This window comes from Lissotriton helveticus, chromosome 1_1 (assembly GCF_964261635.1).
Source record: "Lissotriton helveticus chromosome 1_1, aLisHel1.1, whole genome shotgun sequence".
NCBI lineage: Eukaryota > Metazoa > Chordata > Amphibia > Caudata > Salamandridae > Lissotriton > Lissotriton helveticus.
Window position 1 is genome coordinate 361,655,040 of NC_136057.1, and position 22,721 is coordinate 361,677,760.

Here is a 22,721-nt window from a genome sequence, read left to right on the forward strand (position 1 = left end):
ACAGTTTAAAAAAAGAAGAGCTTAAGTTACTCCAAAAAGGAACATCTTTTGTTCCAACCACTAACCAATGCTTTAGAATTGGAGATTAGTTTTTTTAAACTAATGCGGAAATTAAGACTGCGTCATTTCTTCGACAATATTGCAACAAAACCTATGACACAAGAACCAGATCAACTCAGAGGCTTAAGACCCAAAAGTACCTTTATAGCTCCCATGAGCCACAAGACACTTGATCTTTTTGAAACACTGGTTAAACAAGATCTTCCTAAAATCAACTGCCAAAAGAAAGGCCATAACAATGTCACTAACGAAGATCTTGGTATCCTAAAAAGACTTTCAATCAACAAGGATATTGTATGCACCAAAGGTGACAAGGGCGGCGCTCTAGTCATCATGAACGCTACCATGTACAAACATAAAGTTCAAGAACACATTAGTGACAATAACACCTATGCACCTCTTCAGCACAATGCTACCAATGAATATCTTGGGAAACTCACAGATCTAGTCAATAAAGCCAAAAACAAGGGCACAATTAATGACAGAACGTGTAAATTCCTGATATCCACACATCCAAAGAGTCCATCATTCTATATGATGCCAAAAGTACATAAGAACTTACTTGATCCTCCTCTATGCCCTATTGTTTCAACAAAAAATAGCTTACACGAACCAATTGGACAGTTCATTGACCGACTAATGCAACCTACGGTACAAAGTATGGTAACATATATTCGTGATACTACTGACTTCCTGTCAAAGTTAAATGCTCTGGAACTCAATAAACAAGAACAACTGATACTTTGCACAGCTGACATTAAATCACTATACACTTTGATCCCGCATGGATTGGGCATCGGAGCTATGGAAGAAGCCATATTCACAACTGACTATGATCCACAATTACAAACTTTTCTCATGGAATTGACTATCTTTACTTTATACCATAGCTACTTCAAGTACGATAATATCTGGTACCAGCAACTCATTGGAACTAGCATGGGCAATAGGGCAGTACCGGTATACGCCAATCTCTTCATGAAATCATATGAAACACAACACATTTTGACAGATTCACGTTGGACAGATAATCTTAAGATGTTCGTCCGCTATATTGACGACATTTTCATTTTATGGAAAAACTCGAGTGACTCATTAGAACAAGCATTAAGAGAACTAAACAAGAAAGAAGAAAGGATCCAATTCACTTGGGAGATTTCTACAAAGTCTATCACTTTCCTAGACGTACGTGTGAACTTACTAGAAGGCAAAATCGAAACAGAAATGTATCGGAAAAACACCGACAGGAACAATACCCTTCACTATTTAAGCTTTCATCAAGAACCTTTGAAAGGACACTTACCCTTATCCCAAATGATGCGGGTGAAAGGAATCACATCAAATGTAGACAAAGCGAAAGTAACCATCAGCGAAATGGGAGAAAGATTTCGTGATAGAGGTTATCCTGAGTCCCTGATTAAAGAAGCAGAGATTAAAGTACAGAATCTACGAAGAACAGATTTACTTACCATTAGACACAAACCTCAACAAGACAGAACGACAGTGGTTTCTAAATACTCCACCACGAGTTTGAGCTTCAAGAAAATAATTAGGAGTCATTGGAATATCCTAAAGGCAGAACCAGACTTTAAACAGGCTTTTGATAATCCTCCCATTTTTGTTTTTAACAGAAATAAAAATTTGGGAGAAATGCTGAAAAACACCACAGAGGACCCTAAACAATATCGTGGAACTCGTCCTTGTTTACAATGCGGTAATTGTAATAACATCATAAGAGGCAATCAAATAGTTCACCCAATGAAGAGTGACAAAATTAAATTGAAAGTGAATGCAACCTGTGACACTTCCAATCTGATCTACATACTGAAATGCCCATGCGGCAAGGTATACGTCGGAAAGACCGAACGCAAAATAAAAATTAGACTCAACGAACATAAGTCAAACATAAGAACCAGGAACGTTAAATCGTCAATAGCGACTCATTTCACTGAAGCTAACCACAACATTTCTCAACTTCAATACATGGTATTGGAAAACATCGAGAAAATAAAAGGCAGAGACAATAATCGCTTTATATTACAAAGAGAGAACTATTGCATTTACTTACTCAATTCCAGGAAACCGAACGGTCTCAATGACCGTATTGAATTTGCATGCTATCTGGAAATTTACTTATCCACAAGAACTGATATTACCATTTTTCTCTGTTGGAATTAACTGGTGGCCGATCTGCATGATTCCCATAGTTATAATTGTTGCTGTTTATTTAACTTGTTTGTTTATTCATGTCAACAGCCATATGAGTTTTTTTATTATTTCTACAATATGTAACTTTATTGACACAAAAGTTATACTTTGTTTCTGCTAGCGATATGTATTGTAACACTCAAAGCTGATTGGCTGATTCCTGATCACATGATCGGAATTTCAACCAATCACGCTGCTTCACACACAAAAACAGGAACCTTTGAGATTTCTTATATTAGATGTGAGTAGTCGTTGGTTTCAGGCCATCTTCGCGCCAGACACAAAATTGACAACATGTTTGAGAACTCAAGAGACGCTTCATGTACAATATGTAAGTTAGTAACCTGTTATGTTTTAGTTTTTTTTGTGTTAGCAGTGAGATACAAATCAGTTACTTCACAATATTCTCACGTTTACTTTCCAGTATCTTAACCTACGTCCGAGCAGGTAGAATAGATCCGAACAGCACGTGAGTCATCACGATTCTTACTAAGTTTTGCATGCTTGCACATTAAGGGAGAGCACCACCTTTCTTGAACACATTTCCATTTTTGCTTTCATTTACGCACAAAGTGAAATGTATTTATATTGACAAATAGATTATATGAGGTACAGCGATTTGAATAGTATTTTTTTTCTTGCTTCTAGCTATTGTCCCAGATGAAGGGCAAATCAGCCCGAAATGCATTGGACTTGAAAATGTGTTGTTTTGACCTTATTCAATGAACTTAAGAAACGAATGGACAATGGTCTATAAATTGAACTTATGAGTATAAAATAAGAATCTTCTGAATACAAAGCCTTGTACGAACTTTCTTTTGAATTGATTTGAAATACTAAAGAGTGGAGCGCCAGGGGATGCTTCCAATGTCTATTGGAAGCACTTTTTTGATGTTTATCCGACATCCTTGACAAGAGATGCCTCCCGGGCAGCAAATCTCATGAACTGTTGAACTTTCCAATGGATATATATTAACTTCAGTGAATTAATTCATAGCTGTGCCACTATCCATATTTTTTGTTCTATAAGAATTGCTACTGACATCTGTGGGCCGTTTGATTCTTTGGGATATGAGAATATATTTGCTGTTGTAATGGTGGACTATTATTCAAAATGGCCTAAAGTTGAAATGAAATGAAATGTAATTAACTTTATAAAGCGCATGGCTGCCCGGGAGCGTCCCAGCGCTATAGAACAAGGAACAGCTGTGTTGGGGAACCGCCACTTAGGAGTCCTGGGGGAACAGGAATGTCTTCAGAAGCTTTCCAAACCTAGGATAACTTGGTTCAGTGCGGAGTCTGACAGGGAGGGCGTTCCACAAGGTAGCCGCATTAACTGAGAATCGACGTCCCCCTGTTCGAGCCTTCTTGACTCTGAATTTTGGTTAGATTTCCGTGGGCAGAACGAAGAGTCCTAGTAACCTTGTAAGGGTAGATGAGACTTCCTAAGATAGGGGGCCCCTTCCCCTGTAATGCCTTATGAACGATGCAGTGGGACTTGAATTTGATTCTCTCCCGTATAGGCAGCCAATGAAGGGCTATGAGAGAGGGCTTGGCTGAAGATCTAGGGGACGTGCCGGTAAGCAGCCTGGCTGCCGAGTTCTGGACACGTTGGAGGGTATTGATGGTAGCTTCCGGGGCAGCTAAAAAGAGGGCATTGCTAAAATCCAACCTGGACAGAATTAGACCTTGGACCAGCAGCTTATCTTATCTTAAGTGAAATTTGTAAAGCACACTGACACCGTAAGTTTCCTGGCGCTAGCTTCCTAGAATGAGGTGGTAATAAAGGGAGGATCTTTCTTGCAGATCGGAGTAAACCAAAGCAAATACCCGCCGTTTTTTTGGCATGGGTCTTGAATGAGAGGTCTTGCTCGAGCCATACCCCCAGGCTCTTTAGCTCATTTTTAGGGTTGGGAAAATCCCCCAAGCAGGCTGGCCAAATAGCACTGGGTAAAGATGTTATATGATGCCCAAGGAGCATCAGCTCTGTCTTTGCTCCATCTTCATGAGTGAGGTAAAGTCTTCCATGATCATATCATTTTGTGAAGAAGTGATCAGGAGGGAGGGTTGTCCAGCAGAAATCATCTCAGATGATGTTCCACAATTTGTGACTGAGTTTGAATCCTTTCTTAAGAAAAAGGGGGGATTAGGCATTTCAGAACTCCAGTTTATCACCTGCTTGGAATTGGATTAGTTGAGTGTTGCAACCATTTGTCGGTGAGGGTATTCAGTTGGCAATGGGTGGGAGGTTTAATTTGTGACAAAAGGTGAAAAACATGTTGTGGAATTACTGAACTATGCTGCATACTGTTAAGGGGGAAAACTATTTTTCCTGCTTAAAGGGAAGAGTGGCTTGCATATCGGCGTTCTCAGTGGGGATGAAAGAGAGAAATTTGGAGTCCTGGGTAAACAAGCTCTGTGTAAAAGGGTTGAAAGATACCACAAACAATATGTACATACACATATTAATAAGTTGAAAAGAATGCCTAGGACATTTAATGGAGGATATTTGGTAAGAACATGTTGTGGGACTATTCGTACGATGGGCAGTTACAAATGGTCTAACCCAAAATGAATAAAGAGGGTGAAAAGAAATATGACTTTGTTGAGTGATGGAAGGTAGTGGAATGCTAGGAAGGCCACATGTTGTAATGACTTGTAGTTTCAGTGGTGGAAAGAGAATAACACAGAAAAAAGTAGTCTTGATGGTTTGATACAAATGCCGGGGGGCGGGGAGTTCTAATGGTTGTGTGAGTTATAAACCAATGTCGGCCGGAGGAAAAAGAACTAGTGGTCGTGTGAATTTTAAAACAAAGAAGTTGGATGAGTATGTTTGGCATGTGTAGGGTGATCAATGGTTTTAGGCTTGAACTGTAACATATTAAGTGTTTTACAGGTTTTATTTCATTTCATTGTTATGCATTTATTTTTGTATATGTATAGTTGCATCTTTATTGGTGTTTAAGGAAGGAGAGGTTCATGATCAAGGGTACTGGTCATTGAATTTTCTGTGAGGATGACTAGAATTCTGTAATCTAGTGGGTGAGGCATTTGACCAGCACTTGCCAGGGGTTGACATCCTATGCTGTACTCTTAATAACCTTTCTTATGAAAACACAAAAGTGTGAAGATTATGTTCTCCATACCACCCTTAGCTGGAATAGGAGGAGGGAGCACAGACTAAGGCTGTGTATGGGCAACCAGACAATTACTGGGACACCACTTATCCTCTTTCAGAGTCTGAAATTGTCCAGGGTGATGAAGCTACAACCCTCACTGGAGACGGGGGAGACCACGGGAGTGGACTTCAGTGAGAACTGGTTTAGGGGGAAGTTAAAGGACACACACCCACCAGGCCCACTCCCTCATGCTAGATTATCTTGGCATCAACTCCTCCATGTTCTTTCTATCAGCTACATTGTACTGAATTGCCTTCAATTGGCTGGCTGGCCCAGGTACGTATACACTCGCAAAAAGGTCTACTCTTCCCTAAATTTCACTAAGAAAATAGTCTTAATCTCAGAACATGGAAACAAATGTCATACCCCTTAAATCAACACACCTCTTCTTGCTACTTATCTTGAAAAAATCTGTAAAAATTGACATTCTCTCTTCCTTTAACAGGTTCTGATGCTAGTGTCAGATCTGAGGAACCACCCAGCATCAGTTCTCATGGCTCAAGGGCACCCTGTTGTGATAGGCAATGACAATCCCCCCTTCTTCGGATCCAAAGGCTTGTCATATGATTTCTATGAAGTCTTCATGGGCATTGGAGGTATGAAGAGCGACCTGAAAACCTTAAAGCAACTGGCTTTAAACTCCCTGAAGTAAGTCTCATTATTTGACTCTATTTACCTTACGCTTTGTCACTTAGGTACATTGTCTTGATAACTCCCTTCTTGACAGACACTACCAAAAACAATATTCCGTGGACATTCTGCAGAGTGTTATTTATTGCAGCTTGGAAGAAGAGATCCCTTATGCTCGCTTGCTGTTTGGAAGCCTTGAGATTCAGTCATCACTGGCAGTTGGCTATTATATTTTGCAAAGATTTATTGCTTATGAATGTGAATGTGATTGGATCAAATAAACTGAACGATAAGTATGTTGAAACTTTGGAGTTGTACGTAAATACATTAGTGAAGTCTTGGCCAGATTACAAGGCTATCAAGAGTGCTGGGGCTCACAAATCAGGAGTTTGCGGTATTACACAAAAAAAATGAAAAAAGCAATTCAAGTAATTTATAATATAATAGTGTAAGTGCCTCGCTCTATACAAGTAGCAGAAGACCTCACAAAAATATCAGACGCTTAGGGCATCATTAGGATGGCGGGGGGGACATAATCGGTCCGCCATCCTTAAGGAAAACGGGACCGCCCGCCATCTGTGCGGGGGTCCCGTGAGGGAGATTAGGATGCGCCCGCCACACTGGTGGGCACATCCTGCATTTCTAACATTGCGGCGGGCAGTGCTTTCAGCAGTACCTGCCAGGCTCGGTGCCTGCCATGTTGTGCATGCACATGAAGGGGGGGACCATAGGTACCCCCCATGTGCCTGCCCAACATCTTGAAATCCGCATGACTTTCCGTGGCGGCAATGCCACCACGTAAAGGCTGCCCCCGCCTGCATCCTGATATGGATGGCGGTGTCAAGCAGGTACCGCCACCATATTAAACCCTTTTCCACCCGGTCGACTTATCATCTGGGCGGAAAAGCGGCGGACGGGAACGCCGTGGTGGGAATCGTGTGGCTGGCGGGCTAGGATGTAGGGTTCATCGCCACCGCCATGCGGGCGGTGGCGATCCGCCCTACATCCTAATGGGCCCCTTAGATTTCACCCAATTCGAAACATTTATGTCCTCCATTGCTAAAGAAGAGAACATGGCTTATTTTGCACACAGACGTTATTGTCAATACCTGTCTTGTTGACCTTGGTGCCATGATCATGATCTTGAACTTGAGGCACCTATGTGGCTCACTGCATATACCAACTGCCCAAGCGCAGAAAATAAATATGTCCAGACACAGAAGAAATGTGTGGATTCCACAAGGGCCTAAGAGCCCTCCCATTTTTTTGTGAGAAGGCCTTCACAGAGGTGACTTATCATAGAGTAACGATACTCCCCTCACATCAAGCAGTATGGCCTGAGATTGCAAAAATATTGCTTAACCATTATTCGCAAGATTTAAAAAGATAAAATCCCATTTATTATTTTTTACCTTTCCCTTTCTCTGGCAAAACACTTCATATGCACAGTAGTACAACCTTCAGCAAGCTCATCCCTTTGCATTGGACAAAGACAACATTTTGAAGGCCTCACGGGAAGATTTCATTGCTCAAGCAGTGTCTGAACTAATCAATACTTAATGATGGTGAGAGTAAGAAAGAGTCAAAAAGGTGCATCTACACAACATTCTCCATGAATTGCAAGCTTTTTCGGCACATGAAGGGTCAGCTTGCAGCTCAAAGGAATGGTTTGTTTCTCAGAACAACTCACGCCACCATTCCCCAAGCATTGGCACTACAAGATGATGAACAACTTCATAAGGGTCACTTAAGGGTCACCCAAGAGACTGTTGAAATAAAAGGTGCAGTTTCCATTCACAGATGGTCGAACAGAGGCCTGGTACCTTTGTGTCCACCAGGCTCTGAGGAAACATAATACTCCTCGCAATGTCAGACATACTCAGGGAGATCTGGGAATAAGTCACCATGCATTGTTTTGGTCATTTAGACTCATGATTACTGATGAACACTTCAGATTACGTGAAGTCATGGCTATTTGCAGCACATAGACACAGTTGCTGCTGCTCTAAATAATAGTTTCAACATTCAGCATCCCATAGTTGTTGAATCTGATAATGGGCCACCATTCAGTGGCCAAGCTGTAAAGGAATTTACTAAATGTATGCCTTCCATCACTGCAAAATCACACCACTTGGGCACTAGGCTATTGGAATCGACATGCCCTTCATAGCCATTCTGAAGAATGTTATGCTGGTAGCCAGATACCTCACAAAAGATTACCAGGAAATCTCTGGCCAAACTGCTATTTGGTTGTAAACTTAGAACTTGTCTTCCTCAAGACACAACATCCTTATCTGAAGAAAGTGATATAGCATGATCATCCCAAGAAAAATATGATGAAAGAGTAAGTGAAAAATAGCATAGATGATCCTTCATTTGTTCCTAAGTCTCATGTGGAAACTTACATTATGCGCTCCATGCTTGATGGACTCAACATCACTCCCAATGTGTCTTACTTTCGCATGCTGAATGGGGTCTCTCATTGCCAGAAGAATTTTCAGAAGTCCTTGAGGCGACATCCCCACCACAAACTATTTTGTCCTTCACTCTGCGTTCTCCCCACCTTATCCACCATCGTCTTAACCCCTTTTTAGTCCCAAACCTGTAATTCTGTCTTTATGCTCTTGTCAATGTACAAGGCCTCATTATTTCATAAAACATTAGATGAGCATTGATACACTGTTGTTTTCACAGACAGTTCAGAATTAAATAACATATGCATTTAAACCATGTGTCCGTATTATGTATTATGTATTTTAATCAGAATATGACGTTTGAAACTTCAAGATATATTACAACCTTGTCTACATACTTACACTGGGAACTGCTTTAATAATGGTGAAATATTCAAATCATTACATTGTATGTTAAATACTAAAGTGCTACCTGGTATACATATATCATCACTTTTGTTAGAGCAGTACTTTAACCTCACTTTTATAAAAACCTACTACCTGATATTTTATGCTGTTTGTGTTCCTTTTGTTTTCAAAAAATCCATGCCAAGATGTACATTAAATTAAAGGTAATAGTCACAGGTTCCATTAACGAATTTCTCGGAAACATGTACTCCAGTAAATTCAGTACGATATTAGTTACCTTTTGGTTAAGTTATTGTTCGCCGGTTTGTTTGAGTAGGACCTGATAGGAGATTTGTTTGATGTTATGGGCCTTCTTGTGTGCCACTTTGTAGGCCAGTTGAAATCCTTTTTTTTTCTTCAGTCTCAAATGTGACTCCTAACAATGACTTTTCAAACATGTGACGCTAATTATCCAATGCCTTAAATCTCGTCACTTGCTCTGCTTTCCAATATGATAGTAAACAAAAAATACTGAAAACACTTAAATGCTATTCCATATTTCAACTGCTCACCATGCCTCATCATAGCAGTGTATTGACCCCATTTTGGTATTAAGCTGGGGGCTATTGTGTTGTCAAGATTGATGATAGGCTGACATGTTCCAGTGCACACATTCACCTTAACATGCAGAACAGGAAAAAAGGTACAGGAAGACGCCTGCTCTTTGTACATTGTTGACTCCTCCTGAAGGTCTTTTCAAACACAAGGAGGATGGGAACACACTGCTTGACCTCCCAGCACAGTTCACCCCTTAGCATTATGATCAATGCAGTTCACTTTAAATGCATACTTGAATTTTTGTGTTTCACAAAGCTGGTGCAGGTTAGTGCTGTGAATCCCCCAAACCCCTTTCTGTTCAAAAGGCTCCCTTGACCCAGCAAGGTGACAAGCTTTGGAGATGCACTTGTGTGCCTGTGAGTGGTACTGTGACCTGAGAGGAATTTGGGAGCATTTCCAGCAATCCGAAATGACTTTTTTTTGCTTTCTGCCACTGCTGCTCTCTACTGATGGTGGGCTGAACCCAGAAAAAACGTGTCTAGAGATATACAGCAATGTCTGCACCAACTTTGGTGAAAAACAACAGCAACATTTCAAATAAGCACTAATTTTGTATTGTATTTACTAGGATGCAAAGGGTGAACTATGCCGGGATGTGACTCAGTGTCCTTTCAACCCCCTTTCTCCTCCTGAAGATCTATTTGTGTGCCAGTTTATAACTTAACACTACATATAATGGTACGTACATGTTCATGTAACTGGTGTTTGACATGTATTAACACTACACTTGTCACTGAACACCACTGCTCTCTACCCCACACAATAGCTTACTTCCATCTCAGATAACATGTCCTCTGAATGTAGTGACACCCCCATTGCTACTCTAGCCCCAGTTGTCCCGATTGGGTAAACCTAACACTTCCTCTAACAACGGGTACCACGCCCACTTCTCCATTAACCTGCCTTCAGATGTTTCTTTAACTCATTTTTACTAGTTATAACATCAATAAACATTTTTTTATACTAATCTGTATTTTCTATTTTCCTTCATCTAAAAAACGATTTGATTCTGACTGGATAAAATATTAACTTGAGGGTTTTATTTCACAGAATGTGTTGCTTTTGAGAAGTCCTGTGTTGCAAGACTAGGCTTGACCAGTTTTTCTCTTCATTTACAGGTACAGCACAATGCCCTCAGAGATGAAAGCCAAAGCAACTGAAATCTGGCATAAAAAGTGGAAGATGTTTGTGGGGGAGTTCAGTGATTCCTATTTAAGAACGGACCTTTAGAATGCAACTCCCAAGAAGGACGGTCCTGAAACTGTGACCAAAATAGGCAATATTGTGGCAGTAGAACACTCTATGGCAGGATTGACTAGTTGATGGGGACTCATATTTTGTGCGTGATTATATTTAGTCCTGGCCCCTTGATATACCTCTATAAAAAAATTGTTGTCCATAGATTTTTAATTTTTATTTGTGTTTTTGTACAAAGAGAAATAATTTAGCTTGGGTAGACATTGCTAATATGAGCTGAATATTACTGGACAACATTTAAAAAAAATCGCTGATGTGTTGAAGTGATGATGTAATATTTAAGGAACCGTGAGACCTATATACCTCATTTTGGAGTCAGAACATAGGTTTGGGGGTCAAGTTGTCTTATAAAGACAAAAAATAACTTCATAGAGCAACCATTTTGCCATTTTCTAAAATGGCAGCACTATAATATAATAATGTGTTTTAACCATCACATTGATACCTTTGACCCTGCTCGCAGGCAGGTCGCTCCCCACGCCACCACACAGCCACCAGCTGCCTTGTTTCCTCCCGCTGGCTGCCGCCGTCTCCCTGCTGCCTGCTGCCGTCTCCCGCTCCTTCCTTCCCGCCGCTGCGTCCCTGCGGCCCCGCCCCCTGATCCCCTTTGGCCACCCCGCTCCCGCCTGCCAGCTGCTCCTCCCTCACTTTCCACCTCTTAAGGGGGCCGTGCAGTGGCGTAGGAGCGACTTTTGACCCTGCTCGCAGGTAGGTCGCTCCCCACGCCCCCACACACCCGCAGCTGCCTCGTTTCCTCCTGCTGCCTGCCGCTGTCTCCCTGCTGCCTGCCGCCGTCTCCCGCTCCTTCCTTCCTGCCGCTGCATCCCTGCGGCCCCACCCCCCTGATCCCCATTGGCCACCACGCTCCCGCCTCCCAGATCCTCCTCCCTCCCTTTCCACCTCTTATGGAGGCCGCGCAGCGGCCGAGCCGCTGGCACGCCAAAGGCAAGCCCGTCCGTGCCTGGACCGCGCCCAGCGCCAGAACCCCTGCACCCCGTAAATGCCACAACACCAGACTCCGCTACGACGCCAGCACCCTCTACGCACTCAACACCGGCCGAAACCACACCTGTTTCCAAGCCACCCCAAAACGGACTCACGGACCTTTCTCCTGCCACACCTGCAGCTTCACCTGCGACCGAACCACCAAACCCTCAAGGACTGGAGCCAACCACCTCCGCTGCATACTCCTCGACACCCGCTCCCCACAAAACACGCCGTCGAGCTCTGGGATCTGCTCGACACCTCCGCCCCATACGTGGCCTTCCTGACCGAGACCTGGTGGAACGGCTCCTCGGCGCCCGACATCGCCATAGCCATCCCGGAAGGCTACAAGATCACCCGCAGGGATAGCGTCAACGGAATCGGAGGAGGAATAGCCATCATCCACAAGTCCACCCCCAAGGTCACCACCCACGCAGACGACACCCTCAACACCACCTAACACCTGCTATTCCGGATCCACACCGACCTCAACACCACCCTCAGAGGAACACTCATCTACAGACCACCCGCACCCCAACCTCAATTCAGCGACTCCATTGCCGACCTCGTCAGCACCCACGCACTCGCCTCCACGGACTATATCCTCCTTGGGGACCTGAACTTCCACCTCGAGAACAACAACTACGCCAACTCTGCCACCCTGACCGACAACCTCGCCCTCAGACAACTCGTCACCGCACCCACCCACGTCGCTGGCCAAACACTGGACCCCATCCTCTCCACAGGCACCCACGTCGCCTTCGACCACACCACCGAACTCCACCTGACCGACCACCGCTGCATCGATTTCACCTTCAACAAACAACAACACCTACAACAAACAACCACGCACCACCGCACCCAACAGCTGCCTCGGCGCTACTGGAACAAAGTCACCAAAGACCAGCTGATCACCACCCTCGCCCAGAACCCACCCACCGACCCCACCAAACCCAGACGCCGCAGCTCGCACCCTCAGACAGTGGATCGACGACTGCGCAAACACCCTCGCCCCACTCAAGAAACCCTCCAACAACCACGCCAGCAAGAGAGTCACCTGGTTCACCGACGAGCTGCAGACCTCCAAATGCGCCTGCCAGAAACTGGAGAAGATATGGCTCCACGAACGCACTCCGGACAACTACGCAGCCCACAAGGACGCCACTCGCAGACATCCCCACCTCATCAGAATAGCCAAGACCGCCTGGATAACAACGCACACGACAGCAAAGAGCTCTTCAGCATCGTAAAGGAACTCTCCAACCCCAGCGCCAACGCCAACGACATACTGCCCTCACAAGAACTGTGCGACTCACTAGCCATCTTCTTCCACCGCAAGATCGCTGACATCCATGACAGCTTCAACACCATGACCGCCCTGACTTCCCCAGACCCCACCTCCCCTGTGAACACCACCAGCGCCAACCGCCTGACCTCCTGGTCCAACGTCAATGACGACCAGACACGCAAGGTCATGAACTCCATCATCTCAGGATCTCCATCAGACCCATGCCCACACCACATATTCAACAAAGCAGACGCTGCCATTGCACCCCAACTACGGAAGGTCATCAACATCTCCTTCGAAACAGCGACATTCCCGGAAAGCTGGAAACATGCCGAAATCAACGCCTTCCTCAAGAAGCCCAAGGCGGACCCCAAGGACCTCAAGAACTTCCAGCCCATCTCCCTGCTTCCGTTCCTGGCTAAGGTCATCGAAAAAATCATCAACATGCAACTGGCCTGCCACCTGGAAAACAACAACATCTTGGACCCGTCCCAGTCCGGGTTCAGACGAAACCACAGCAACTAGGCAGCGCTCATCGCCGACACAGACGACATCAGGCGCCAACTAGACAATGGCGAAACATCAGCCCTCATCCTCCTGGACCTGTCAGCCGCCTTCGACACGGTCTGCCATCGCACTCTAAATATTTAAAGTCAAAATATGCTACAAGGGACTTATTTTAGGAACCAATAAAGCTTAGTACTGAGTCGTAAATATATAACAAACTCAAGTGTATCGACAGAATATCACACTTTGTAATTCACTTGAATAAATCACGCGTTGTCACCAACATACGACCATTATTTATTAATTATTTTGGGTTGTTTGTTACATTCACCAGGAGTTGATGTGTTAGTTGAGAACTGAAGAGTCATTGCTATCTTTACCTCTGCTCACAACTTATTGCTTGAATTGATTTCTCTGCATTTGTCTCCCAAGAATATAACTTAGACTCTCCGTGTGTTCTCTTTTCCTTCCTGTGATTTATTCAAGTTTGATATATATTTACTACTCAGTACTAAGCTTTATTGGTTCCTAAAATAAGTCCCTTGTAGCATATTTTGACTTTAAATATCCAGTGCCCAAGCCTACAAGGGTTTATTAGATTTCCCCTGTCTCTAACATCGCACTCTAAAGACACGCCTCCTAGAAGCCGGAATCCAAGAGAAGGCCCTTGACTGGACCACGTCCATCCTCTCCGGCAGAACCCAGAGCGTCCGCCTCCCGCCCTTCAGATCCAAGGCCACCAACATCATCTGCGGCGTCCCCCAGGGCTCATCCCTCAGCCCGACGCTGTTCAACGTCTACATGGCCCCCCTCGAACAAGTGGCCCGCCAACATGACCTCAATATCATCTCCTACGCCGACGACACCCAACTCTTCCTCTCCCTCACCAAAGACCCGCACACTGCCAAAACTAACTTCCACGAGGGAATGAAGGCCGTCGCCGACTGGATGAAGAACGGCAGTCTGAAGCTGAACTCGGACTAGACGGAGGTACTCATCCTCGGACCCACTCCCTCGGCTTGGGACAACTCCTGGTGGCCGACCACCCTGGGAACAGCACCGACACCCACCGACCATGCATGCAACCTAGGATTCATCCTCGACTCCTCCCTCTCCATGTCTAAACAGGCCAACGCCATCTCCTCCTCCTGCTACAATACCCTCCGCATGCTCCGCAGGATCTACAAGTGGATCCCGACCAAAACAAGAAGAACAGTGACTCAGGCCCTTATCAGCAGCAGACTGGATTACAGCAATGCACTCTACGCAGGAATCCCAGCCAAACACCTACAACGACTACAACGCATCCAAAACGCCTCCGCCGGACTGATCGTCAACGCTCCCCGCCGCAGCCACATCACCCCCCACCTGAGAGACCTACACTGGCTCCCCGTTGACAAGAGGATCACCTTCAAGATCCTCACCCACGCACACAAAGCACTCCACAACACCGGACCAGTCTACCTGAACAGCAGACTCAGCTTCTACAACCCCACCCGCCAGCTCCGCTCCAACAGCCTCGCCCTTGCCGATGTCCCCTGCATCCAACGAACAACTTCCGGCATCAGATCCTTCTCCTACCTCGCCGCCAAGACCTGGAACACCCTCCCTACCCACCTACGGCAGACCACCTACTCGCCTTCAGAAGACTCCTCAAGACCTGGCTCTTCGAGCAGAAGCGGTACCCCCTTCCCTCAGCGCCTTGTGAACCTCACGGGTAAGTAGCCCGCTTTACAAGTACTCTGATTGATTCATATTGGAAATTAGTTTTAATATTGTTTTTATTTCAGGTTTTCCGTTGAATCAAATTCATAAACATGAGAGAAGCAGGTAGTAGCAGAGGATCTTTCCCGCCTGACAGAACATTGCTAACCACAAAATCTGAGGGCTCCTTCAACAAAGAAAGATGTGCCATATGCCAAACTAATCCAAAAGAAAAGCTAACATCAACTGAGACTGAACAGAAGAGAAGAGAGTTCAAAATGCTGCAGAAATACGGCAAGACAAAGATCACAAAAGAGTGAAACTGATGGGTGAAGAGAATCAACTATTTTATCATTATAACAAGTTCTACAAGTATTATGCCATGGAAAAAAGCCAGGAAAAAATCTGTAAAAAAAATGGCAGAAACTAGTGAATCACAACAAGTATCCGAGTCCTCTGAGAAAGCAATGACAACCAAATCCAATACCCATCCACTTAAAAGCACGATGGATACCCCTCGCCTACCTCCAACAACTAATCAGAAAACAGAAGATCTACAATGTGTGGTTTAGCCAGAACAAGGGCCAAAGGAACTGACAAAAAAAAAAGACAAAGTATGAGAGTCTTTAAGGGCACACATGTTTTTTTCTGAAGCTAGTTTCTTCCAAGATAAACTTTTCAGCCTAGTAGCTGATCTAAACAACGAGGTGAATGTATTTGCAGTAGATTTGTATGCCTACAGGAACAGCATGCGTGCAAACATTTGAAATTATGAATGTTGAGTGCTGGCTATGAGTTCATACTCAATGAGAAGGGAGAAATAATGGTAAACATTGATGAAACTATATTGATCCATAATAATGTAATTAAGTTTTTTCAGGTGAGAATGTTCAATGACAGCATTTGTTTCTGTCAGTCTAACAAAAAGAATGAGCCCCTTATTGTGTTATTAACTGATTTGACTCCTGAAAGTCTTGCTGCCAAAATAGGATCAGAGGATGCAGTCAAATCGGCAGGAACCATTTTAAGAAATGTTCTGAGAGATTTAGATTTTGGACTTGACAACAAATTTTGTGATGCCTTTAGAGCTCTGCAAATCGTGGGATTCAACAAAAATGGCCAATGTTGCCTTAACATTTTTTACATCATTGTTTAATATCAGAAAAGCAAAACTGTTACAAACTAAAGTTCTTGAGTTTGGAACAGAAGCCAACAACATTGATGATGGCTTTGAAGGTATATGCAGCACAAATGTACTGTCTTTTCCAAATAATGTTTTACAAATTACATCATGGCAAAAATAAAACTCCTCTACACATGATGACTGACCATGCAATCTATGACAAGTGCAAAAGTAGAGAGCTAATCACTTCAATGAATAGGATTGTTGTATTACCAAGTTATAATGACATAGGGGCTGATTTTGATGAGCCCCAATGCCATTGGGACCCTGTCATCTGCCCGCCATATTGCAGTGACGGGTGGATAGTTGGTGGTCGGACAGACCAACTGTGACGCATCTGACGGGCTCCATGAGGGGAATCATATCCCTATAATGGTAGCTGTGCCTACCAGGCATCGCCTTGGGGATTATGATTTTGCAGTGCTGGGATGCCTGGCTTCACCTTGGGGGTGCCCAGGAGTGGACATTTCACAGGGAAAAGCCAGGAGGGGTTCCACAGCGGTATGCGTACAGCGCCAGGAAACCCCGATTGGGGTATAAGTGCGCTTTACAAGTACAAATTCATTTCATTTCATTTCTGCCTGCCTTTTCATGGTAGGTAACCCACTATGAAAAGGCAGGCAGAAAGGGACATTGGGGGCCTATATCGGGCCCCTCTTTCCCCCTAGCCCTAAGCTATGGGTTACACGGGTACCTATGGTGCCCCCTATATATCCCTGCACCATGTGGAAGTCACCACATGGTGCCTTCCACGTAGTGCAGGGATATGTAAGTTGTCCCCTTTTTGCATTGTGGCATGTGCAACAGCCAACTGCACCCGCCTCAATGTAAAGGAGAGGCATTGTGACAGCCGTGGTGGCGGTCGCATCGTAATGCATCGATTTGGACAACCGCCAGCCTGTCGGGCAGGCCCGTTTCCGGTAGGGTGTGTCCACCTGCCATCCTAATCTGCCTCTTAATATGGAGCAGGAACTTGTTAGTAGATCTTGTTAATCCGACTGCGTTGATGTTTCTGGGAAAGACTACTGGTTTGGAGAATGACTCCCTTTGGCCGAAATGTATGGGAGATATGCCTGCTCCCAAAGACCAAGTTAAAAACTTGGGAGTTTGGCTTGATCCTAATTTGAGCTTTAAGACTCAGGCATCCAGGGTTGCTGGCTCATGGTATGGCATGCCAAGAGGATTAGGAGGATCCTGCCCCTCTTGCCTTTTAATGCCAGGAAACTCCTGGTTCAAGCCTTGATTTTATCAAGGCTTGACTATGCCAACGTGCTTTACCTGGGCTCCTCCTGTTTGACCATAAAAAACTTCAAACGGTCCAAAACTGTGCAGCACGACTTTTCATGCATGCCCACAACAGAGAATCTGCTAAGCCGCACATTAGGGCACTGCATTGGCTGCCAGTGGACAAAAGAGTTCAATTTAAGGCCTTATGCATCGTCCACAACTCACTAACGGCTAACTTGCCTCCGATTCTCCAATCTATCGTTTCTTTATATGTCCCTAGAACAACCCTTCGCTCTGAGTCTAAACATCTTGCCATTGTTCCCGAGATTTAATCGAGCCCAGACTGGGGGTCGTCTCTTTTCTGTTATTTCGGCTCAAAGGTGGAATCAACTACCAGATTTTATCAGTCTCGTGGCTAACCATCTTCGCTTCTGTAAATTCCTCAAAACTTTTCTGTTTGCTTGATCTTGTTACTATTTCTTGTTTAGGTGTGTCTTGTAGCGCTGGGAGGCCTTTGGTAGCCATGCGCTTTATAAAAGCTCTTTCATTTCATTTCATCACTCCAAGTCACTTTTCCAGGGAAGGATTTACAATTGCTACTCTTGCTAATTTGGTTTTGAAAGCAACTCTTCTTTGTGTGGAACATCCAGTACACATGATATTGCACTGGTGCTTTTTTAAGACTATACTAATGAAGTAGCTGCTGGAAAACAAGCGGGGTCAGCAGTAGATATAAACATAGTTGCATCACTTTAAGTCATCAACACGTCCCAGTCTACCAGAAAGTTTCAAAGTGGCTGAGGACATTAATCTTCTTCTACCTTATGCTGCGGTCTTAACTGAATTTCTCATATTTTATATTCGGAGTGGGGTGTAGGATGAAGATAAGCCAGTTCCTCAGTGGGCTGGAATTCATGCTCTGATCTCCTAGAATACTGTGCCACTGAAGAAGGTTGGGTTTTTACCAGAAATGCCATCTCGAGTTACAAACTATGCAACAGTATACACAGCTCCAAAAAAAAAGGCTAAAATGTGCTTTCTCCGCTTGAAGACCAGCCTATCCTGACAATTTTCTGCAGTGAACGTGTTTTCCATATTTTAGTTCACATTTTTATGAGCAATCCAGTAGAATTTGATGATCTTTATCCAATTTTTGTGGAGTGCAGAAAGTTATCTCAGTGGATGTGGCATAGATGATGCACTTACTGAGGCTGACATCTTCACAATTATCCAGTCAGTATTGAGTGGAACTCATTATGTGTGTTTCTCTGCGAGGTATGCTCATCATATCTGAGGCTATAGAAACATTGTGTTGAAATACTTTCTACAACAAGATGACAAATAAGGTTTTGCATATCTTATCACAGAAGTGATCAAAGCACAAGGTGCACTTCATTGAAAAGACATAATGCAAAGCCAGGTAATGTTCAATACACTCAGTTCAAAATCAGAAAACCTGAAATTCAAGCTCATAGAGGGAGTCAGAGAATTTGAAGAAAAATATTAACTTTGCAAGTAATGGAGAAATGTTTTACACATGAAAGCTTTATTGAATAACTTGATACATGCGGATTGGGAAAGTGATTTGGAGCTGCATGTGAATAATGTGGAGTCATTGGTTACTGTGTTTTGCAAATTTGATTGCATAAACTACCTGAGATATGAGTCCTGGTATTTGGAAAGAGTGAAGAAGCTAGAGAGGGAAAAACCATACCTCTACAGAAAATTAACCCACAGACATTTTGTTGTTAAAGACAAAGAGGGAAGGTTCAGTGCTGTGGCTCCAGATATGAAACTGGAACAGATGATCCAAAGACCACAAAAAAGCTCCAAGGGAATTGCTGGTCAGACACGTAAAATTGGATGTGTTGGTCAATGGCAGCTTGTTTACCATGAAGACGTTTCTATTTACAATTTTTTCAGTGAGATGACAAATTCGAAATTAATAACCCCTGTGAAACTGTTCCTCACCACACACTTGTGGGAAAGAAAGGGCAACATTTTAATAAACATGTTGACAGCCTTCTTCATTTCATGTGTCAAAAAGGAAACCCCTTTGAAATAACTACGCCTGTTCAACTACTGTTGACCAAACAATATGTGGATATCGATATAAAGATATGTCTACTAGATGTCCTGGAACATGGATCGAAACTATACGCAGAACTCAAGCAGTAGAGATTTATATAGAAAGAGAAGAAGCTGTCTGACATAATCACTCATGCTAAACCTTTACCCTTTAATTGCCATAGTAGGAGTTTTGTTCAACCAGCCACTACAGAAAAAATATGTTTGCAAGCACATAGAGAGATGGTTCCAGCAAAAGAAATAGGTGAATTTATTAAGGACATTCAGTCGCATGATCTTCTGCCAACAAACGCATTAATTGATGGAGATGCTAAAACCAAACCAGTGAAGCACAGACTCATACAAGATCTCCCCCAAAAGATTTCACTTGAAGAATTTCAATTTGAAAATGTATCCTCATTAAAAACTGCTGTTTTTGTGGACTAAATGTCACAGTTGCGAATGTTTAAGACTTGACAGTTATCTTGAACTACCTATCAATGAATGTGATAGAGTCAGACAAACGTCTACAAGTGGAACAATTGACCTTGCCTGCATAAACAATTTGACATCTATACCTGCTCAACTTTTTTAAATTCTGGCCATCAACATCGAACAAGATGAACTTGGAGATGCTAACTCGCCAAAATATTGCTGCTATTTCAGTGACCCGCCGAATTTCCAATTATTGCAAGTGGAACGATGGTCAATGAGGAGTTGTGCCTGCAGAGATATATTCAAAAGGTATGGGACGTATTGCTCAAGAACTTAACAGCAAATTGTAGTTAGCTGACTTTCGTGATGTGCCACATATAGAGTCGGCTGTTCGAAATGGTTCCAATCGAATCACTGTACTGTCAAATGACACAGATGTTATTATTGTGCTACTTAAGATTTTTTGCAATGTTCATAAGTCAAGGATTGACAGAGTTATGGATACATAATGGAACAAGCAAGAATAGACACTCAATCCCGCTTCATATTCCGCGCAAGAAACTTTACCCAGAGATGCCAAGCGTTCTTATCAGGGCACATATTCTTACGGGTGATAACACTCTGAGTAACTTTGGAACAAAGCTTTGAGCTTTAACTGCTGGATCTGCAAAGTTTCTAAAAGGATTTGCAGAGCCAGAAGGAGAATGTGACTGTAAAGATAAAGAAAAATAACTTGTGCGTGTGTGGAAAATGAGTTCTGACTGTCACACATTTGACCATCATCTGTACAGTGAGTTCAAGAGATCAGTCCCACTAGACCTTCATTTTCTGTGCGAGGACACATTAAAAGAGCGTTCTATTTTAATTTTTTTAACTTGTTTTTATTTTGTGTTAAGTATCACAGTATATCTAGTACAATCCCTGGAAGGGACAACGGTGCATAATGGATGACACATCAAATTGAGGGGCAGAAAACCCCCAACAAAGAGCAAAACCAAAAAAGAGAAAACACAATAGAAGCTGTACATCCCCGATCAGGTGACAATAATAGACAAGGTCGAACAAATAACATAACTGTTAAGAACTAGGCAGCAATTGACAGAGCAGTGCATTATATATATCCACAGATTACTTGAGTTGTCATATTTCAACAATTACGTCCATCCCTGTCCTTGCAGGGTGGGTTCAGGTAATGACCTAGATGGAAGGGTATCATTGTGGTTAGCAGATTATTTACCACAATCGTGTCCCTCTGTTGAGGTTAGTATGGCATCTCTGTCCCCTGATCCTATCCGGTTGGGCCGACTGTCAGAGTCTGCGTTATCAGAGTGTTCATCAATTCCTACAACCCGGGGATCAGTGGTCCCTGTGTAAAAGCATCCGGATCCTCTCCTGTCTGCACAATAGCCTTTATTTCATCCAGTAACACCCCTTAAGTCTCCCAAGTCTTGGGCAGCATTCTCATCTGTGCAAACTATATGTAGGTGTTTCTCTTCTGCTACTCCCCTTTCCAGTACGTTGGCTCACCATTTGGTGAGTCGAGGGGGAACAAGTTGGATCCAATGTACCATAATGTGGTGCCTAACCAATACCAATCACATACTCGCAAACTTGTACTGCATCTTCATCCAGACCGTAGGGGCTGGTCGGACTCTGAGGAGATAACACTTGATCGTTGCCTCAAATTGGATCCCGTGGCCTCCAGAAACATCTCCAACGCTCCCAACCAGTAAGACTGGAGATAAGGGCGGCCCACATCATATGTGTGAATTGCGCTGGCTCGGCTCCGCAACGGGGGCATCCCGATGAATTTATTGCACTGAATCATGCTAGTCTGTCGGGGCCAAGTATGTGCGGTGCAGGTGATAAAATTGTATAAGCTTAAATCGTGCGTTACTACCCACCTCCCGACCCTGCGCAAATGTGTGCTTCCATTTCCCCTATGTGAGAGGGAGTGGTTGATCAACCTACCACCGATCCCGAATGAGTCACAACAGTCAGCCATGACAGCCGTGTATAAGAGAGAAATCAATCCCTTAAATTAGCTCGGGTCAAGGATCACCAACAAAGTTTTAGCCTCCACTAGTTCCTCTGGAAAAGATGTCCATAGTCCACGTGCAGTGTGCGAAACATTTACATATTGCAAAAAGAGTAAAACCGAAGGAAATAAAAGTTCCATTGAGGTTTCCCTGTCAATTTGCTCATCTCAAATGTTCGAATTTCTGCAAATGTACCATTTGCCGAAACAAAAATATAGTGAACTATGAAAATATATCTAAAACAGGAGTGATAAACATTCTTTCTTTTCATATTCAGATCATAAACATTGTTTGGTGTATACATAAAAGGAAGGATTAAATTCCATTATTGTATGTTTCATTTCTACAAATGTCTCTTCTTCCACTATTATAGCCACCATTTAAAAAAATGGTGCTAGGGCTACCCTAAGGAGTTATTTTCTGACAAAAAATGAAGTATATAGGTCTCATGGTTCCTAAAATATGACATGATCACTGCAACACATCTGCCATTTTTTAAAATGTCATCCAGAAAAATTCGGCCTGGATCAGCAA

The 22,721-nt window shown here is 43.5% G+C and overlaps 1 protein-coding gene across 3 annotated transcripts in view; it reads left to right on the plus strand.

The window, feature by feature from the left end:
• The window catches only part of LOC144808610 (adenosine deaminase 2-like), a 773,449-nt gene extending 762,550 nt beyond the window's left edge, over positions 1 to 10,899 (plus strand). For all 3 annotated transcript variants that reach the window (XM_078673649.1, XM_078673650.1, XM_078673648.1), the window contains 2 exons: positions 5,893 to 6,095; positions 10,615 to 10,899. In XM_078673649.1, the coding sequence (XP_078529775.1) occupies positions 5,893 to 6,095; positions 10,615 to 10,726 (315 nt within the window). In that variant the 3' untranslated portion in view covers positions 10,727 to 10,899. The remainder of the gene's footprint in view (positions 1 to 5,892; positions 6,096 to 10,614) is intronic.
• The last annotated feature ends 11,822 nt before the right edge of the window (positions 10,900 to 22,721 follow it).